We start from the raw sequence: 18,661 nt of genomic DNA on the forward strand, positions 1-18,661 counted from the left end.
TTGTTCTATTAATTAATTTGTCAAACATTTGAATGATGAAAAAGTAAATATATATGTATATATGCATATTTATATATATGTGTGTGTGTGTGTATAGGTAGATAGTTTTTCTTTCAATAGAAGTTTAAAATAAATTTGAAATTTGTGCCCTTACTAAACAATGTTAGTAAGTTGAACTAAAATATTCAAACACTCTTTTTAAGAAGAGTTAAAAGAGTTTAAAACACACAAATATACCAATACAAATAAGATTATGTGCACTTGAAAAAAAGTCACAACCATCACACTTGTTTCCCATTATGTAACATTTGTTACTAGTGCTTCCCACCATGCCTGTTACGCTTCCCACTATATCTGTTACCGTTACTTTATGCGACCTGCTATCGCTAGTAAAACCATTTACATGAATCATTTTCTACCAATTTGCACTATCTTGGACAATATCCTTTGACAATTTGGGGACTATTAAATCTTTTCTCACTTTCTCATTCCAAGTCATTTACACCTCTACCGCTTTTAATGCCATTAACAATAACTAGCTCATTCCTTTGTGACGAAATATTTGGCCCATGTTGCAAGTGCTGCAAACCATCTCGGCCCTCATTCCTTTATATTCTCTATGTGCTGTGCCTACCTTATCACACGCCTTTAACATTATACCGCTCATATAGCACTCTCATAGCATAGCTGGCCTTCTAACTGTCTTATAAAGCTTTCAGTTTAATTTTAGGGATATTCTATGATCATACAACACGCCCAAAACACTTCTCCATCTTACCCAACCTGCTTTAATTCTTTGTAAGTTTGTATTATATCTTCTTGATTCATAATAGATCCATTATATCTAAATGTATTAGATGCTTATATTTTCTTGTCCATTTGATTTTTTCTCCAATAATCCTCATACATGATTGAAATTACATTTATATATTTTGTCTTATTTCTACTTATTTTGAAACTTATAGATTTTAAAGCTTTTCTTTGTAATTATAACTAGAATCTACTTTACCCCTGGTTTCATGAATCTAGACAATCTGCGAGCAACTTACAATATAACCTCATTTTGGATAATCCTAGTAAGTTCATCCACCACTAATGCAAAAAGATAAGGGCTTAATCAGATTCTTGATGTACAGTTGTACACTTGTGATTGAAAATTCGCTAGACTCTCCACCTATGCTAGTCATTACGCTATGCTACATATCCTTAATGACATTGATATACCTATTACATACTCATCTCTCTCTCTCTTCCCACCCACACCCCCCCGGGCTTTAGAACCTATGATAGAACTTCCCTAGGTGCCTTATCATAGTCTTATCTCTAAGTCAATTAAAACCATGTGCAAATCCCTTTCTTTTTCCTGAACTTTTCCACTAATCTTCTTAAAAGATACATAGCTTCTCTAGTCGATTTCTCGACAATCAAACCAAACTGATTTTCTGGAAACCTTGTTCCAAACTTAAGCCTTTGTTGAAAAACCCTTCTCATAGTTTCATTGTATGACTCATAAGTTTAATTCTATGCTAGTTATTACAATTTTGAATATCTTCTTAATTTTCATATATATGTATTAAAATGCTTTTCCTCCATTTTTCATCTAGTATTTTCTTTGTTCTTATTATTGTATTAAAATTAGTTAACCAAATAATTTTGTTATTGCCCATGCATTTCCAATCAATTGGATTGTGATCCGGTCCTACAGCTTTCCGATTTTTCATTTTTTTAAAATGCAAATTTAACTTCATCAACCCTAATTTTGCGAATAAATCTCAAGTTTTTGCTTGTCAATTTCAAGTTTAAACCTACTTGGTTTCCAATAAATAGTTTATTAAAGTAACTTCGCCATCTTTCTTTTATATTTTCTTCTTTAACCAAGGCATTGTGTCATGCTCATTTTTTATGAATTTGTTTTATATTGCCTATGTCTTTGCTCTTTCTTTCTCTAGCTCTATAGCAAGTTTAGATGTCTCTTTCCCCTTCTTCTGTCTCTAGTCTAGTATGTAAATTAATATATGCCTCCATGTTTAGGTTCTCTAATGGCCTTTTTTTGCATCTTTTGTTGCCTCTATATTTTTTCAAACGTATATACATTTTTGTGATGCTTTAAATCAACTTATTTTTTTTTCCCTTCACAGATTTTTTGGAAATCTTGGCCCACCACTAATTCTCTTTTTAGCATGATCTGGAAAAAATTGTCAGTTATGTGGAATGGACATTACTTGTAATGAAGAGGAAAACCTATCTTTTGCTCACTATCCAAAAGTTCAACTTGTCAATGGTGATGCAACCACCATCGCTTCATTCATCACAGCCTCCACATCGATGGCTTTTCCACCCATATGCTCACTGGTGGCTTTGCCTTCCCTTGGCAATGCTGCTACTTCCATTTTTTCCACTTAGCGCCTCTTGCTATTACCCCTTCTTGACAGTTCCATGTCACTGTAGGCATGCAATCTCCACCTTTGTTGCTGTTGTTGATACAGCCACCTGCACAGCAGTGACCAGCGCACTAATTATCAGTATGACAAAGTCTGTTCATCTCTGATGTCAATCCTGATTTCATCAGAACTAGTACCTGCACCATTGTTTCCTTGCCATCTACTTTTATGTGTAGGTAGGGGCGTAGGGCTGAACTTGGTTTTGGTTTTTCAGTTTAGTTTTACTTGAAATTAGAACTGAACTAAAAGAAAAAGCACCAGTTTTTCATTTTGGTTTGATTTTAGTTATTCAGTAAGTTTTGGACACCACACTGTCAGTAATAGAGAAATGTTTTTGCCTATTGGTTCGTGAAACAATTTCTTTGTTTTCTGAAGTAATGTCTTTTAGTAGTTATATTTATTTCTCTTTCTGAAAGGGATAATGCATCATTTGCTCAGAATATTTTCTAATTTTTAAGCATGTGTTTTTGTTTTTGTTTTTTTTTTTAAAGAAAAATAAAATTATTAAAGAATACGCAGAGGAATCGAAATCCTCATGACAATAGAAAAAGGGCAGCCTAGTGCACAAAGCTCCCACATATGCGTGGTTCGGGGAAGGGGTGGACCATGATGGATCTTTTGTAAGCAACCTTGCCTTGCATTTTTACAAGAGGCTGTTTCCATGCCTCAAACCTGTGACCTCCAAGTCACATGGTAACAACTTTATTGTTGCACCTAGGCTCTTCTTTGAAATCCTAAAGACAATCAAAGGGAGAAATAAAAAAAGAAAGAAGTGAATATGTATATATATATATATATATATTTGATAACAAAAGAAGATATCATTAGTGGAAAGAGAATTTACAAGAGGGAGAATGAGAATTCTCTTGGGACAAAATGAAACTCTCTGATACTAAACAAACAACATCAAACATAAGAAATGCCCAAGAAAAAATCATCCTGTCAATGTGTTCCTCCAATCTCTTTGCAGTTCCTGAAAACTTGCCTCTTTAAAAAATCTATACCCGACACACCACAAAGAGGCCAATTGTTTTATTTTTTCCCAAACCAACATCTATTTAATTTTTGTGCAGAAAATATTCGAGAATTATGTTCCACACATAAACCCCATAATATTGAGAAAAAGCCACACTTCCATAAAGTTGCCTCGTCCTTTCTTTTGCTAAAACTTGCAAAGGATATATCTAAAAGGTCTTCTAACAAGGAGGACAAAACTAGCTTTCTCCCATAACGCCAAAAAGCATATTCCAAATATCCAAGCAAATTCACATTGCAAAAGAAGGTGAGGAGTTGTCTCAGAGTTCTTGTAACAAAGCACACATACATCGAAAGAGAGAGCCTTCATAAGTCTCCTAATTTGCAACAAGTTATTGGTATTTATCTTATTAAGCACAACCAAACAGGTGTAAACCTTTATTTTAGGGGGTGCCTTAGCCTTCCAAGTAGTGGAGTATAGCAAGAAAGAAGAGTTGGAACAAGTCAAAAATTCAAAAAAGGATTTGCAAGAAAACACACCTGATTGGTCAAAAGACCAAGAAAGAACATCCCTCCCCGAAGATAGATTATTGTCGCTCAATGAAAATAACAAAGATGACAATTCCACCATCTCCTTATCGTTCAGAGCTCTCCTAAAATAAAGATTCCAAGAACCAAAGCACTACTCAATTCGCCAACAAAGAAAGAAATGGCTTTATTTTGTTCATAACTAAGATGAATTAGATGAGGGAAAGAAGTAGAAAATGGTGCATTTCCTAGCCAAAGGTCTTTTCGAAAATGAATATGAGAACCCCTCCCCACCTCAAGTTTAGTGTGAGGGATGAAAGAAGGATATATATGAGAAATGGATCTCCGCGGACTCCCTAGAGTGCATCTTAAATTAGCATTGGTATCCCATCCATTCTCATCCAACCCAAACTTATTACTTTATGCCAGAGGGACAATTCTTCTAGAGGGAAATGCCATAGCCATTTAGCTAGAAGAGCAGTGTTTTTAGACACCAACTTGCCAAGAACCAAATCCCCCTTTTTTAGATTTATATTATTCCAAGTTTCCAACTCACTAAATGGTCCCAATGAATCCCCCTGCCGGACCACAAAAACTCTCTCATATCGAGCTTGCTAGCAATCCCCACCAGAATCTTGAAGACAGACAAAAAATATAATAGGATGCTAGCAAGACAAGTTTGAATCAGAGTAATTCTACCCCTAAGAGAAAAGAGGACTCCCTTCCAACCATCTAATCTCTTCGTCACCCTTTCCACTACCGAGTTCCAAAAATCTGTAGCTCTAAGTTACCCCCCAAAGGGACACCTAAGTATGTCAAAGTACAATCAAAATACCACACCCCACTTCGTTAGCCTGCTCCCTGACATGCTTGACTGGCACATTCATAGCCGCCAAACCACTCTTCCCCATATTGATTTTGAGCCCAGACACCCTCTCGAAAATGTCAAGAATACCCAAAATACACCTAAAAGAGAAACTATGACCATCTACAAAGAAAATGGTATCATCAGTGAACTGGAGATGCGAGACCACCACCGCTTCTCTTCCCACTTCTAGGCCTCTAACCCAATCCCTTTCCTCCGCCCTATCCACCATCCTACTCAAAACATATGCTACAAGGACAAACAGAAAAGGGGATAAAGGGTTTCCTTGTCTTAAGCCCCTCGAAGCATCAAACCTAGATTTAGGCTTACCATTCACAATTACTGAAAACCACACATTAGACAAACAATCCCTGATCCAATGATGCCAATGCACACAGAAACCCTTTCTCGTAAAAACCTTATCCAAAAAACTCCAACTTACTCTATTGTAAGCTTTCTCAAAATATAGTTTAAAGACAAACCCTCTCGTCTTATTCCTACGAATATCCTCCACCACCTCATTGGCATATAAAATAGCATCCATAATCTGCCTTCCCCCAACAAGCGCGCTTTGAGCACTAGAGTTGGTATCATTAAGCACCGCACTCAACTTATTAGCTAAAATTTTATTATGGGTAAAATCCAACAACACCCTCTGAGTTTTTCAAATATGACACTCCACTCCTTGTGTTTTTGAAAACTACTAAAAAGCCCTTGAGATTTAAATGTATTGACAATACAAACCTTCTGCTAGTTGGCCGTTAGTCAATCGTTAAGTATATGTAAAAAAAAAAATGAATTTTTACTCTTAATAAAATAATATTTTAAAGTGATATTGACTTAAATTAATTAAATTGAAAAAATTGGTCAATTTAATGCCTTGAAAACTAAATAAATAAATTGAAAACTTAATCTATTCTTAAATTGAATGACCTACCGGTCCAATTGCTTTTGATCAATCAATTGACATAAAATGACAAAATAATTTTATTATTATTTTATAATTTTTAAAAAATATATACAACAACAAACAACAACAACAGAAAGCCTTAAGTCCCACTAGGTGAGGTCGGCTACCTGAATCATTTTTCGCCAATTCATCTGATCTAGAGCATTTTCCCTCTATTAGATTAAGGGTTATTAAATCCTTACTCCTACCTCATTCCAAGGAATTTTAGGCCTACCTCTATCCATTTTCATGTTAGAAACCATAACTAACTCACTCCTTCTCACTGGTGCTCTACAAGGCCTGCGTTTTAAATGCCTAAGCCATCTAAGTTGCCCTTCCCTTATCTTGTTTTCAATAAGTGCTATGGCTAAATTTTTGCGTATATGTTTATTTCTTACTTTATTTTTTAATGTTAAACCGCCCATCCACCTTGGCATACACATCTCAGCAACTTTCATTCTTTGTATATGTTGTTCCTTAGTTTCCCAACATTCTGAACCATATAGTGTAGCCTGCCTTATAGTCATCTTATAAAAATTTCCTTTTAATTTTAAGAGTATTCTACGATCACAATTCACACAAAACACTCGACACACTCCTCCACTTTACCCAACTTGTCTTAATTCTATGTACTACATCTTTTTCAATTTCCCCTTCACCTTGCATAATAGATTCAAGATATCTAAATCTATCAGTGCTATTAATCTCTTAATTATCCAGTTTTAACTTCTTTTTGTTGCTATTTCTTACATTACTGAAATTATATTTCATATATTCAGTCTTATTACTACTTATCCTAAACCCTTTAGACTCTATTGCTGCTTTCCAAAGTTTTAGCTTAGATTCCACTCTGCTCCTACTATCATCAATCAATCAACATGATATCATCTGCAAACAACATACACCAAGGGATCTCATCTTGGATATTCCTAGTAATTTCATCAATTACTAAAGTAAAAAGATAAAGACTCAAAGTAGAACCTTGATGAACACCTATTGAGATTGGGAACTCTCTAGACTCCCCTCCTACAGTCCTAACGCTAGTCAATACTCTATCATTCATATCCTTAATGACCTTTGTATATCTGCTGCAAACTCCATTCTTTTCTAATACCCACCAAAGCACTTGCCTAGGTACTCTATTATAAGCTTTCTCTATATCAATAAAAACCGTATGCAAGTCCTTTTTTTCCATAAACTTTTCCATTAAACTTCTTAAAAGATAAATAACTTCTATTGTTGATCTCCTAGGCATAAAATCAAATTGATTTTCTGAAATCTTTGTTTCTAATCTTATTCTATGTTCAATAAACCTTTCCCATAATTTCATCGTATGACTCATAATCTTAATTCCACGGTAGTTATTACAATTTTGAATGTCGCATTTGTTTTTATACAGAGGTACTAACATACTCTTCCTCCATTCTTCTGACATTTTCTTGGCTTTTATATTATTATTAAATAGATTAGTTAGCCAAATAATTCCTTTATTCGTTAAACAATTTCCAAACATCTATTGGTATTTTATCTGGTCTTATAGATTTCTCACTTTTCATCTTGTTTAATGCCATCTTAACTTCAAGGACTCTAATTTTACGAATAAATTTCCTATTTTTAATCTTCTCTTCATTTGTCACTTCCAAGCTCAATCTTTCATTTTGGTTTTCATTGAACAACTTATCCAAGTATCTCTGCCATCTTTCTTTTATGTCTTCTTCTCTAATTAGGACATTATCATTCTCGTCCTTTATACATTTTACAAAACCTAAATCTTTGCATTTTCCATCTCTAGCTTTAGCAAGTCTATAAATTTCTTTTTCTCCTTCTTTTGTATCTAGCTTAGTATAGAAAGTATCATAAGCTCTATGTTTAGCTTCATTGATAGTCTTTTTTGCATTTTTTTTCTCTTTATATTTTTCAAAATTTTCTAAATTTCTACAATTTTGCCATGTCTTATGTTAATTTCTTTTTGTCTTAACAACTTTTTAGACTTCTTGATCCCACCACCAACTTTCTTTACCATCCAAATATCTTCCTTTGGACTCGCCTAAAATCTATTTTGCTAACCTTACGATAGAATTTGCCATTTTATTCCAAAAAGTATTTGCATCAACCTTATCCCCTATTGTCCAATCACACTCTTTGCTCATTTTATCTTTAAATTTTACTGTAGTATTACCCTTCAAGTTCCACCATCTAGTCCTATTGTATTGATTTATGCTACTCCTCCTCTTCCATTCTTTAATATGTATATCTAATGCTATAACACTATGTTGTGTAGCCAAACTTTCACCTAGTATAACTTTACAATTCTTACAAGATAGACGGTTCCTGTTCCTAGTTAAAAAGAAATTTATTTGGCTCTTATTGTACCCACTTTTGAAAGTTATTGAGTGTTCTATTTTCATAAAGCAAGTATTCGATATAACCAAATCATATGACATGACAAAATCTAATATTGTGTCATCGGACTCATTTTTATCTCCATATCCACGGCCTCCATTTATTCTCTCATACCATATTATCCTTTCCAATGTGAACCTTCAAATGAGTTCCTATGAATGTCTTTTCATACGTTGGAATCCCTTGTAAAATACTGTACTAATCTTCCCAAAATTGTCTTTTCAAATTTTCTTCTAAGCCTATTTGGGGAGCATATGCACTAATGACGTTCATTATCTCTGAAGCCCAAAACTAATTTGATTGTAATGATCCTATCCCTTATTCTTTTAACATCTACTACATTATCTTTTAGGTCTCTATCTTCAATAATATCCACTTTGTTTTTATGTTTCTCTTTGCCAGTGTATCAAAATTTGAATCCTGATTTTTCAATTTCTCTACCTTTCTCTCCTATCCATTTCTTCTCTTAAAGGTAAACTACATTAATTTTCCCTCGAAACATTATTTCCACTATTCCCATACTTATTCCCGTAAAAGTTTCTATATCCCAAGTTGCTAATCTTATTTTAGTTTCTTGTACTAACTTATTAACCCTCTCCCTTTTATACTGACCCGGTTTATTCCCTTGATCTAGGTAATTGTTTAAAAATATATAAAAAATAAAATAAAATGATATCGAATTAAATAAATTAAATTAAAAAAATTGGTTAGTATAATGTCTTGAAAACTGAATAAACAAATTGGAAACCTACCTGATTCTCAAATTGAATAGTTTGGCGGTCCGATCATTTTGGATCAATCAATTGACATAAGTTTGATAAAATAATTTTATTATTATTTTAATTTTTTTTAAAAAAAAAAATACTAATAAATCATAAAAATGCCTAGTAATTATAATATTACAAAATGCTTCTTAGATGTAATTTCATAAAAAAATAATGACTAAACACATCTTAAAACAAAGATTTTTAAATTCAAGTAACGTATCAACCACAATGCTAAAAAAACATAAACTAAAATTTCAAAATTTGAACTTTATAAATTAAAATTAAAAAGTTGAATGTTAGTTGTTCTTTGTATAAAATATGAGTGCTAACTAGATAAAGAACATTTAAATTTATATTAATTGGTTAACCGTTGATCTAACCATTTCACCAATATTTTTAAATTTTAACCAGTTTGCTATGTTATTAAATATGGATTCAACTAGACTCAGGAAACGAGTTGAATTTTAAACTATATTTTAATTTTAAAGGTACATTTAGTTATTTAATTTGCATGTAAATTGTATATAACAATTTTTGGAACAATAAAATTATTTAAGTATTTTTTATAAATTATTAAATAATTTATTTTACATATATGTTTAATTTTTTAAAATAATAATTTGATTATTCTTATACTAATGTCAACTGGTTGACTCGAACCAATCGGGCTGGTTAACTTGAAAACTTGGGGTCCAATTTATTTACGAGTTCAATTTTCAAAACATATTATACTTAACTGAATAATTTTTTTAACCTTATTTGTTAAATTAAGGTCAATTTTTTAAGCTATATAATCACAAGTGAATTAAAAAATGACAAAATTATCATTTTATTCATTTCTTTCATATATACTTAACGGTTGACTAATGGTCAAGTAGCGGAAGGTTTATCTTATCACTAAATTTAAACCTAGGGTTTTTTTGGTAGTTTTTAAAAACATAGGGGGTGGAGTGTCATTTTTAGAAAACTTAGGGGGTGTTGTTGGATTTTACCCTAATCTTATACACACTAGAAACAAGACTAATAGGTCTAAAATCCTCCACTTTAATAGAATTAGGTTTCTTTGGAACCAAGGCAATGAAGTGGGAATTAATACTGTTGCTAAGGACTCTGTTGTCAAAGAACTCGGTAAAAACTTTCAACAAGTCCTCCTTTACTGTATCCCAACAATCTTGAAAGAAAGCAAATATTAAAACCATCCGGCCTGGAGCCTTATCCTTGTCCATTCCAAAAAACCTCCCTTCTGACTTCCTTCTAATATAAAGGTCTCTCTGACCAACACATTTGATCAGCAGAAATAGGATTCCAATCTAATCCCTCTATCATCTGCCTACAATGGTCCTCCTCCGAATACAAGTTCTGAAACAAATTGGTGATAACAGAAGCAATAAGACCTTGATTATTAGAAACTATCTCGCCCCCCACATCTAACTCCCTAATCAAATTCTTACTTCTTTTCCCATTAGCTAGTCCTATGAAAGAAAGAAGATTGCAGTCACCTTCCTTAACCCATTTGAATTTGGTCTTTTGTCTTCAACTCCTCATTTCTTGAAATATCACCTCTTTTAGTTCGTTTTTCAGGGGAACTCCCCTAATCTCCTCATTATCTATAAGGTTACAATCCTGTTCCTTCCTGTCCATTGAAGTTAACTCGCTTAAGATAGAAAATCTAATGTCAAATTTTTACTTTTACTTCAGGCGTTTCAATTTTCTCATGAAACGGAAACCACCCCAACCCCTTTCCAAATCCTCTCCCCAAGAGTCCCTAACCAAAGGCTTGAAGGTAGCATAATCCAGCCACATATCTCAAATCTAAAAGGCACAGGACCTCAGGACACCTTACTAGATTCCAACAGGATTGGAAAATGGTCAGATGTAGTCCTAGGAAGAACACAATGAGAAAGGTTTGGAAATTCATCCTCCCATTCATTTCAAAACAAAAACCTATCAAGTTTACTAGCCACTGCTCTAGCCCCTTCCTACAGACCAAGTAAACGGAGCGTTCCCCAAGGTAATATCTCTTAAATAGTTAAACCACAATCCCTGATAAGCAAATCAAAATTCTGCATACTAGCTGTTATTCTACCACCCGCTTTCTTCTCACTGGGGAATCTCATTATATTAAAATCACCTCCCACGATCCACCTAGGTGAGCAGAATCCAAAAACATAATACAACTCCTCCCAAAAAGAACTCCTAATAGTTGGTCTAGTAGGCCCATACACAGACGAAACCCACCATTGACCCCTCCCTCGTGCTTTTAATAACACGGATAGGGAGAAAAAACCGGACAGTGTCCAACTTGGAAATATTTTGAGAATTCCACATGACTAGGAAGCCACCAGAAGCACGATGCAAGGGTAAGAACTCCCACTCCATACCACGGTGCCCCCATAAACTCCAAACAACCCTACCATCAACCTCTTCCAATTTATAGTCTCTTGGAGAAGGACAATATCTGCAGAGTATTTGTTCAGGACTTTCTTTATCAAACTCCTCTTCCTAAATATCCCTAGACCTTTTACATTCCAACTAACAAGCTACATAGTTTAACTTGCTTACCCCCCTTGCCAACCCCTTCACTGAACTCATAATTAATAGAAGAAACCAGATTTTTAAGCTCTTTCTAAACCCTCTTTTTCCTTCTTTCATAAATCCTAGGACTGAGGCCCACCTTCACCATTTTCCCAGCATGATCTAAAAGCTCCAATCCTAGATCCTTGAGGAGTTTAAGCGGGTCTATATTGTCTCTCTCACCACCCTCACAACTAAACCCAGAACCCTTCCTCCTATTAGAGTCCTCGTTAAGGCATAAATTTCCCAAAGAAAGAATGGGCTGGGTAGGAATAGGTAGAACACCTTTGCTAATTCTAGACAAGCCAGGGTACTCCAAAGGAAGATCACCATTCCCAAAAGAATCCCCCCAGCAACAGAAGAAGGATTAGTAGAATTATCTATAGGAGAAAAAATGATCTCAGGGCTAGTATTAGAAAGCACAGGCCCCTCAACGTTTAAAACTTTCAAATAATGCACTTGTAATTAATAGAAGAAATCAGATTTTTAAGCTCTTTCTAAACCTTCTTTTTCCTTCTTTCATAAATCCTAGGACTGAGGCCCACCTTCACCGTTTTCCCAGCATGATCTAAAAGCTCCAATCCTAGATCCTCGAGGAGTTTAAGTGGGTCTATATTGTCTCTCCCACCACCCTCACAACTAAACCCAGAACCCTTCCTCCTATTAGAGTCCTTGTTAAAGCATAAATTTCCCAAAGAAAGAATGGGTTGGGTAGGAATAGGTAGAACACCTTTGCTAATTCTAGACAAGCCAGGGTACTCCAAAGGAAGATCACCATTCCCAAAAGAACCCCCCCAGCAACAGAAGAAGGATTAGTAGAATTATCTATAGGAGAAAAAATGATCTCAAGGCCAGTATTAGAAAGCGCAGGCCCCTCAACGTTTAAAACTTTCAAATAATCAAAGTTGTAATTAATGAGATTTATACCTGCTTGAATGTTTTCAGAAGGTGGTTGAAGGCAATTTTTGTTCAACTGCTGTGATATCATTACCGACTTGACACACATAGCCAACTCTTTCCCTTGTTTTCTTTACTATAACTTTCCGATTGATCTGAATAGATAAATATTATTCTCTGTTTCCTGATGGGTACCCTCTTGCTGCATGATTTTGCAACCGCTCCTTTCCTAGCGACCAGGAATCTCTGATTTATCCAAAGTTTTCAACTGAGAAGAGCCCATGGACACATCTCAAATTCCCCAATCTGTTCCATAAGCAAATTATTCTCTTAACCAGTCTTCCAATTCAATATTGAAGCCCTGCAAAATACACCTCTGTTTGGCCTCACAAAGTTGTATTGTATTCTCCACAACTTTTTGAAGGATTCTGTTTTTTAACTGCTTCCTCTATATCTGAAGATTTTACATTATTTTCTGCTATTCTTTCTCCTTGAAGTGAGAGGTCAACAGCAGGTTTTACTTTTTCTTTCGATGCTATATGAGAATACCCCATGATAGGCGAATGGCTGCAATGTTCCAACCAAGGTCTTAAATTTCGATTTCGACTCAAATTTCGAAGCTCCAAAAGTACGAAAATTTCGACGGAAAATTTGATTTTGATTTGAAAAAATAACGAAAACTAGTAGTAAAGCATGAAATTCTTTGTGAAACTTTAGAAATGGTTACCAAACATAATATAAGTTTTAAGACTAATATATTACAAATTAAATACATCTATGTTTTGTATGAGGTGGAAAAGTTGTAAAATAGTATGTGTATCAAAGATGTTTATAAGATAATGTACATTAAACATATTCGGTTAATGTAAATGAAATTCATAAATCATTTAAATATTATTTATTATACAAATATTGATAATTTAGACGTGAATGGTTAAATAAAATATACTTTAGAAATGGTTAACAAACATAATAATATAAGTTTTAAGGCTAATATATTACAAATTAAATACATCTATGTTTTGTATGAGGTGAAAAAGTTGTAAAATAGTATGTGTATCAAAGATGTTTATAAGATAATGTACATTAAACATATTTGGTTAATGTAAATGAAATTCATAAATCATTTAAATATTATATATTATACAAATATTAATAATTTAGACATGAATGGTCAAATAAAATATTACTACAAGTTTATTTTTTGATATAATTTCAAAAGCACTTGTGATAACCTTTTGTTTCAATAAAATAAATAAAATAAATTAAAAGAGAAATTTCACTTCTCTTTTGAATCTCTCGTTTGAATTTCGACGAAATTTCATTTCAAAGTTAAAATTTAGACAAATTTCACTAAAATTTCTAAGTTTTGATAAATTTCAGATGATTCGTTGAGATTTCGACGGAAATTATGCAAGACGGAAATCGACTGCCATTTTGATTTTGAGGGTAACGGAAATTGGAAATTTTGACAATTTCGTGGAAATTTAAGACCATGGTTCCAACTTGCCAATCGCTGGTGCCTTCAGCAAGTTAGAATCATGTTTACCTCCTGGATTCTTCCTTGAACTAGATTTTTCCTTCTCCACCTACCCTAGGCCCACAGATCCAGCCCACTTAGAATTTTTTGGGCTTGCTGGGAAAACAGGCTTCAAAACAAGACGTCCTGGCCCACAGCGAGTGACGTAAAGCTGTTTGTTCACTTTCACAATTTTCAGCCTTCTATCGAACCAATTATTTTAGGTGGAGTGCTATCACCTTTCTCCCCTAATTTTCTCTTTCCAAAATCAGAATCTTACCTTTTGCAGTTGTCTGGCAGGATTCGCTGGAATAATTCCTTATCAGCTCATTCTTAGCTTTATTCTTTATGACCTGAGCATAACTTAGCTCATTGGGTAATCCCTTCAGTGTCCTGGCCATTCCTTTTCGCTGCTCTATATCCGGTTGAACTGCACTGTCTACAAGCCATGCCCAGGAATTTTCTGTGGTTCCTTTTCTAGCATTCTTCATCCCATTTCAACGATCTGCAAAAACTCCACCAAACTGAGGCTTCCCTGCCGTCTGGAATTATCAGGGAAAATCTTCCCCCCTGAGTACAATAATTTCTCAATTCTTATCATTCTTCTGAATTTGTTTGACATAAAACGGATGATCAGCAAACCTCCTGGGAATTTCATCTTCTTAATCCAAGTGAATTTAGCATTCTGCCCCCAGAACTCTGACATCTGTTCCTGGAACCAGCATACCTCTTTATTAAGCAAAACACAGCAAGATGTCTTCTTTCCTGCCTTCTTCAAGATTTGAAGGGCTCCCAAAGCCGGAATCTGTTAAAAAAAGAATAGCTTTTCTATCTATTGAGATGGATTTTGGCATCATGGGTCTCCCATGCTTGCTTGTACCTTCTATTGGAAATATAATAGAAGGGAAAATATTTACTAATAAAATTAATATTAAATAAAAATATAAATACTCATCCGAAATTGAGGTGTGGAAGGACCACTGTCCTTAAAGCCAAATTTGCATCTACGGAAACATTTCTTGATGCATATAGTCACTGCATGCATAACCTTTAGGATTACTCAGCTGGCTCGGTTGTGTGCACTCACAAATACTAGAGCTATAGGAGATGTGGTATCATTTAGTTACTCAATAGAATATAAATCTCAATAAAGAGTAGAAGATAAAGTTATTTCAAAGAAGAAAACCCGTATCCTGGAAAGAAGCTGGATCACCATTTATATAGGTAAGTATAACTTCTAGCATCATAAATATGAAACCGTTAAAGTAGTAGTTAATATTCCAAAAAGTTAAAACTAAAATTTTAAATTTAACGTATATTAGTTAACTAAAACCAATGACTGTTATATAATATTTATTAAACAGATATTTTTTTTTTTAATTTGAAACATACAACATTAGTACGGTAATACCAATTCCTTCTTTCTCAACCCTTGGACGCTTAAGGAGTTCAAATAAGCAGAAGAAAGCGCTAGAACAGATTACCAGAAGCTGGAACTTAAGTCCTGCTTTCAGCAAAATAGGGCTGCTTCGAAAGGGAGAGCTTCTATTCTGATATGCGGTGAGGGAAAGGAGTTGCAGTGGGGCAGTAGTTGTCGTTGTGAGAGGGAACAAGTCGCGAACAGAGGGGTACATTGACTACAGCTGATCTGCTGCGAAGAAGAAGAGTCATGATGGTGTATGGGTCATTGTCACAAAAGAGAACAAGTTGTGAGAATCGCAATGGTGGGACAAAGGCTGTTCTGAAGGCTTCGGTTCTAGTGTTGATGAGACAGAAGTGTTCGGCAACTTGATGCTGGGAGGAAGGGTTGCCGGGACTAGGGTTTTTCATCATTCGAGACGCTGGAACTTGGGTTCGTCATCATTCGATCAATGACGTAAAATAATTAGAAAACCATAAATACTTACATGGCATCCTCTCTTATGTGAAAATATTTTATCTGTAAATTAACAAGTAATTAAAAAAATCAAGATAAGGTGTGGTAATGGTCAGAAAGAAGTGAATATAGTAAGGAAGAAATAAAAAAAATTAAATCCATAGGAAAATATGGGCATTCCTCTCCGGCTAAAGTACTCAAAGCAGCAAATATTGTGCACACACCCTTGTCAAATTCTTGGATTCTTTTGCCTCCCAAAGCTCTATAACCAATCAGCAAAAACGCCTCTAAAGAATGAGGACAAACCCGACTGAGTCCAAACAAACCAAGAAGTTTGTTCCATGAACACCATGCCACAGAGCAATGAAGAAAGTGATGAGCATGATCCTCACTACTGACATGATGCACATCAGGAGAGAGTCATATAATTTACGGCAGATTGTTGGGCCAACTCTATTAAGAAGGCCCCACCCAAAGTCCTTTACCTCTGATAAACTGCAAACAAATGGCAAGAAGAAAAGAATGATAAAATCAGTTTAGATGAGAATAAGAGGTTTTTGCAAGAAAAAAATGCAGGAGTATCCTAACACCAAATCCTAACATCTTCATGATAAGAATATAGATTCCATCAAACTAAGGGATTTTATTCTGATTTGATAATCACTGTATTTCATTCAACTGAAAACACGTAAAGTTTTGGAATTAAAATGTTCTTTGGTCTGCCATGTTGACAGTGAACAGAATAAATAATATTTTAATGATCTCATAGAAATTTCCTTGCACTGTGGGCCACATACTCCCACTCACACCCCCTTTTTATTCATTTATTTATTTTTGTCCCCTCCAATGAGTGAAAAATGACTGCTTACCTCATGTTTCCAGGCATATATAGAATAACATGTGTTGCACCTGCAACACTTCATGCATATGATCTTGCATAATTGTATTGATATATATTTATATAGGTCTGTGTGTTTGTTTGAGAGAGACATGGAGAGTGCTTACTGTTCTTGCTTGCTCTAATGGTTTCTAGTGACACTTACAAAGAATTTGTTGGCTGATTGGTTTCTTAGACGTCCCTGGAATTATGGAAGAGAATGTGGGGAACTGTCCTGTCTGTCGTAAGGTTTTTGTAACCAAGGATATTGAACATGTGCTTGAGTTGGTTGGTACTTGTGCCTCCAAAATGGTATGGTCTTCAAACTCATGACTCTAATTATTGATCTAGCATATTTGTTTATGTTTGCTTGTTTGACCTCTACTGCACAAACTTCATCCTCAAAGCATCTAAATTGAAAAATATAATTTTGGTTAGCTTTGTGATTTATGCTTGTCATGCAAACCAAGTTTGCTTAGTTGTATACCTTTTGTTAAGTTCTAGATATCTCATAATTCAGAATTTGTTCTTGTTTTGTGAAGTGAAACTAACAATTGCTTTGTTGTTGTTGTTTTTATTTAGAGTTCCTCAGGAAATGAAGTCAGTGATGATGAGAAGCTCCTTCAGTCTGATTCTGAGGTTTTCAGAAGACACAAATTTGAGACCATATTAAGATTACAGCAAGAAAACAGTGGCTTGATTGAACCAAAGAGAAATGAAGTCCTAAGGCCAGGTATGTTTCTTCCAGAGTCAAATACAGTACCTGTTACCACGTTGACTGGAGAGAATCATGAGCAGCAACACAGAGGCCCAACAGTTAGCTCAGAAACAAATTTGCATGGTTCCTCACATATGGCTGGCACCAGTGAGCATAGGAACTCAGGCGCTAGAAAGCATAGAGCGCGATATTCAAGAAAACCAGCTAGACAGTGGATCAGGAAACAAAATGGTACAGAAGATTAAGCCTGATAAACTGCTGGTTGGAGTTTTTGATACCAAGTAGTTTATTTTTGAATGAAAATGCTGTCCAAATGGAAAATATCAAAAAGAAAAGAAAAGCATAATTTTACGTGTTTCTATTCTGAGTTTGCTTTGTAGTTGTCGGGATTTGGCTTATGCAGGGGATATTTGATGCCCCTCTGCTGTGAATAATATGTAAAGCCATTGGGTATTCAGGTATAATATTCAAAGTTCCAATCAAAACATGGTCTTTCTATCTACTCTCCCGGGTACTATTTGCAACTGTAATTAACTGCTGCAAACTATACCCGGTTGGTAATTACTTTGTGATGCATAGCGTCTGATAAACACGTTGAACAATAAAATGTGACGTAAGGGGAAGAAAACTGATAAAATATTGATATTACTTTTTCAATTTAGTAGCACAGGTTTTTGTTCAAGTTTTGGTTTCCATTTAACAGCACCAGTTGAGCATTCTGTGATGACATGATACTGCTGGCGTTTAGATGGGTCTTTTGCTGAAATATGTTTGGACTATATGCTGTCAATGCTTTGGATGCTTTGAAAATGTCGTGATGATTGATAGTTGAGTTTCATTGTCTTGACACTGCTATTCAAAGTAGTTTTGATCCTTGAATTTTCAATCTTTTTGGATGAGCTCTTCATCTTGTTTGATTCCTTCTTTCTTAGGATTACCCATCATACCCTTAGAATTAGCTAGGCAAAGGGTTGCCTCCTATATTTGATTTCTTTGAACGATTTCTCGGGTTAGGGTTGTAATGTCTCTCCCTCTTGGATGAAAAATAGATTGCTAGTGGCTAATCAAGTTATCAGAGAGGTCTCAATTTATTTGTCATGATCTCAAAATTGCAATTAGGTAGAGTGAGAAGCCTCCCAACCATCCAACTTGTGCTAATAGGTTGCAAAATGGATCATAGGCATACCATCCATTCCTGAGGCTTTTAGCACATCTGGAACAAGTTCTTTTTAGTCTCTTCTTGGCTTGGGATCACTCAAGACGGTCATTGAT

At 34.7% G+C, this 18,661-nt stretch overlaps 1 protein-coding gene across 3 annotated transcripts in view; it reads left to right on the forward strand.

The window, feature by feature from the left end:
- LOC131166427 (uncharacterized) overlaps positions 1-17,874 on the forward strand; it is a 47,841-nt gene extending 29,967 nt beyond the window's left edge. For all 3 annotated transcript variants that reach the window (XM_058124963.1, XM_058124962.1, XM_058124964.1), the window contains 2 exons: positions 16,868-16,983; positions 17,254-17,874. In XM_058124963.1, the coding sequence (XP_057980946.1) occupies positions 16,868-16,983; positions 17,254-17,634 (497 nt within the window). In that variant the 3' untranslated portion in view covers positions 17,635-17,874. The remainder of the gene's footprint in view (positions 1-16,867; positions 16,984-17,253) is intronic.
- Positions 17,875-18,661: the final 787 nt, after the last annotated feature.

This window comes from Malania oleifera, chromosome 10 (assembly GCF_029873635.1).
Source record: "Malania oleifera isolate guangnan ecotype guangnan chromosome 10, ASM2987363v1, whole genome shotgun sequence".
NCBI lineage: Eukaryota > Viridiplantae > Streptophyta > Magnoliopsida > Santalales > Ximeniaceae > Malania > Malania oleifera.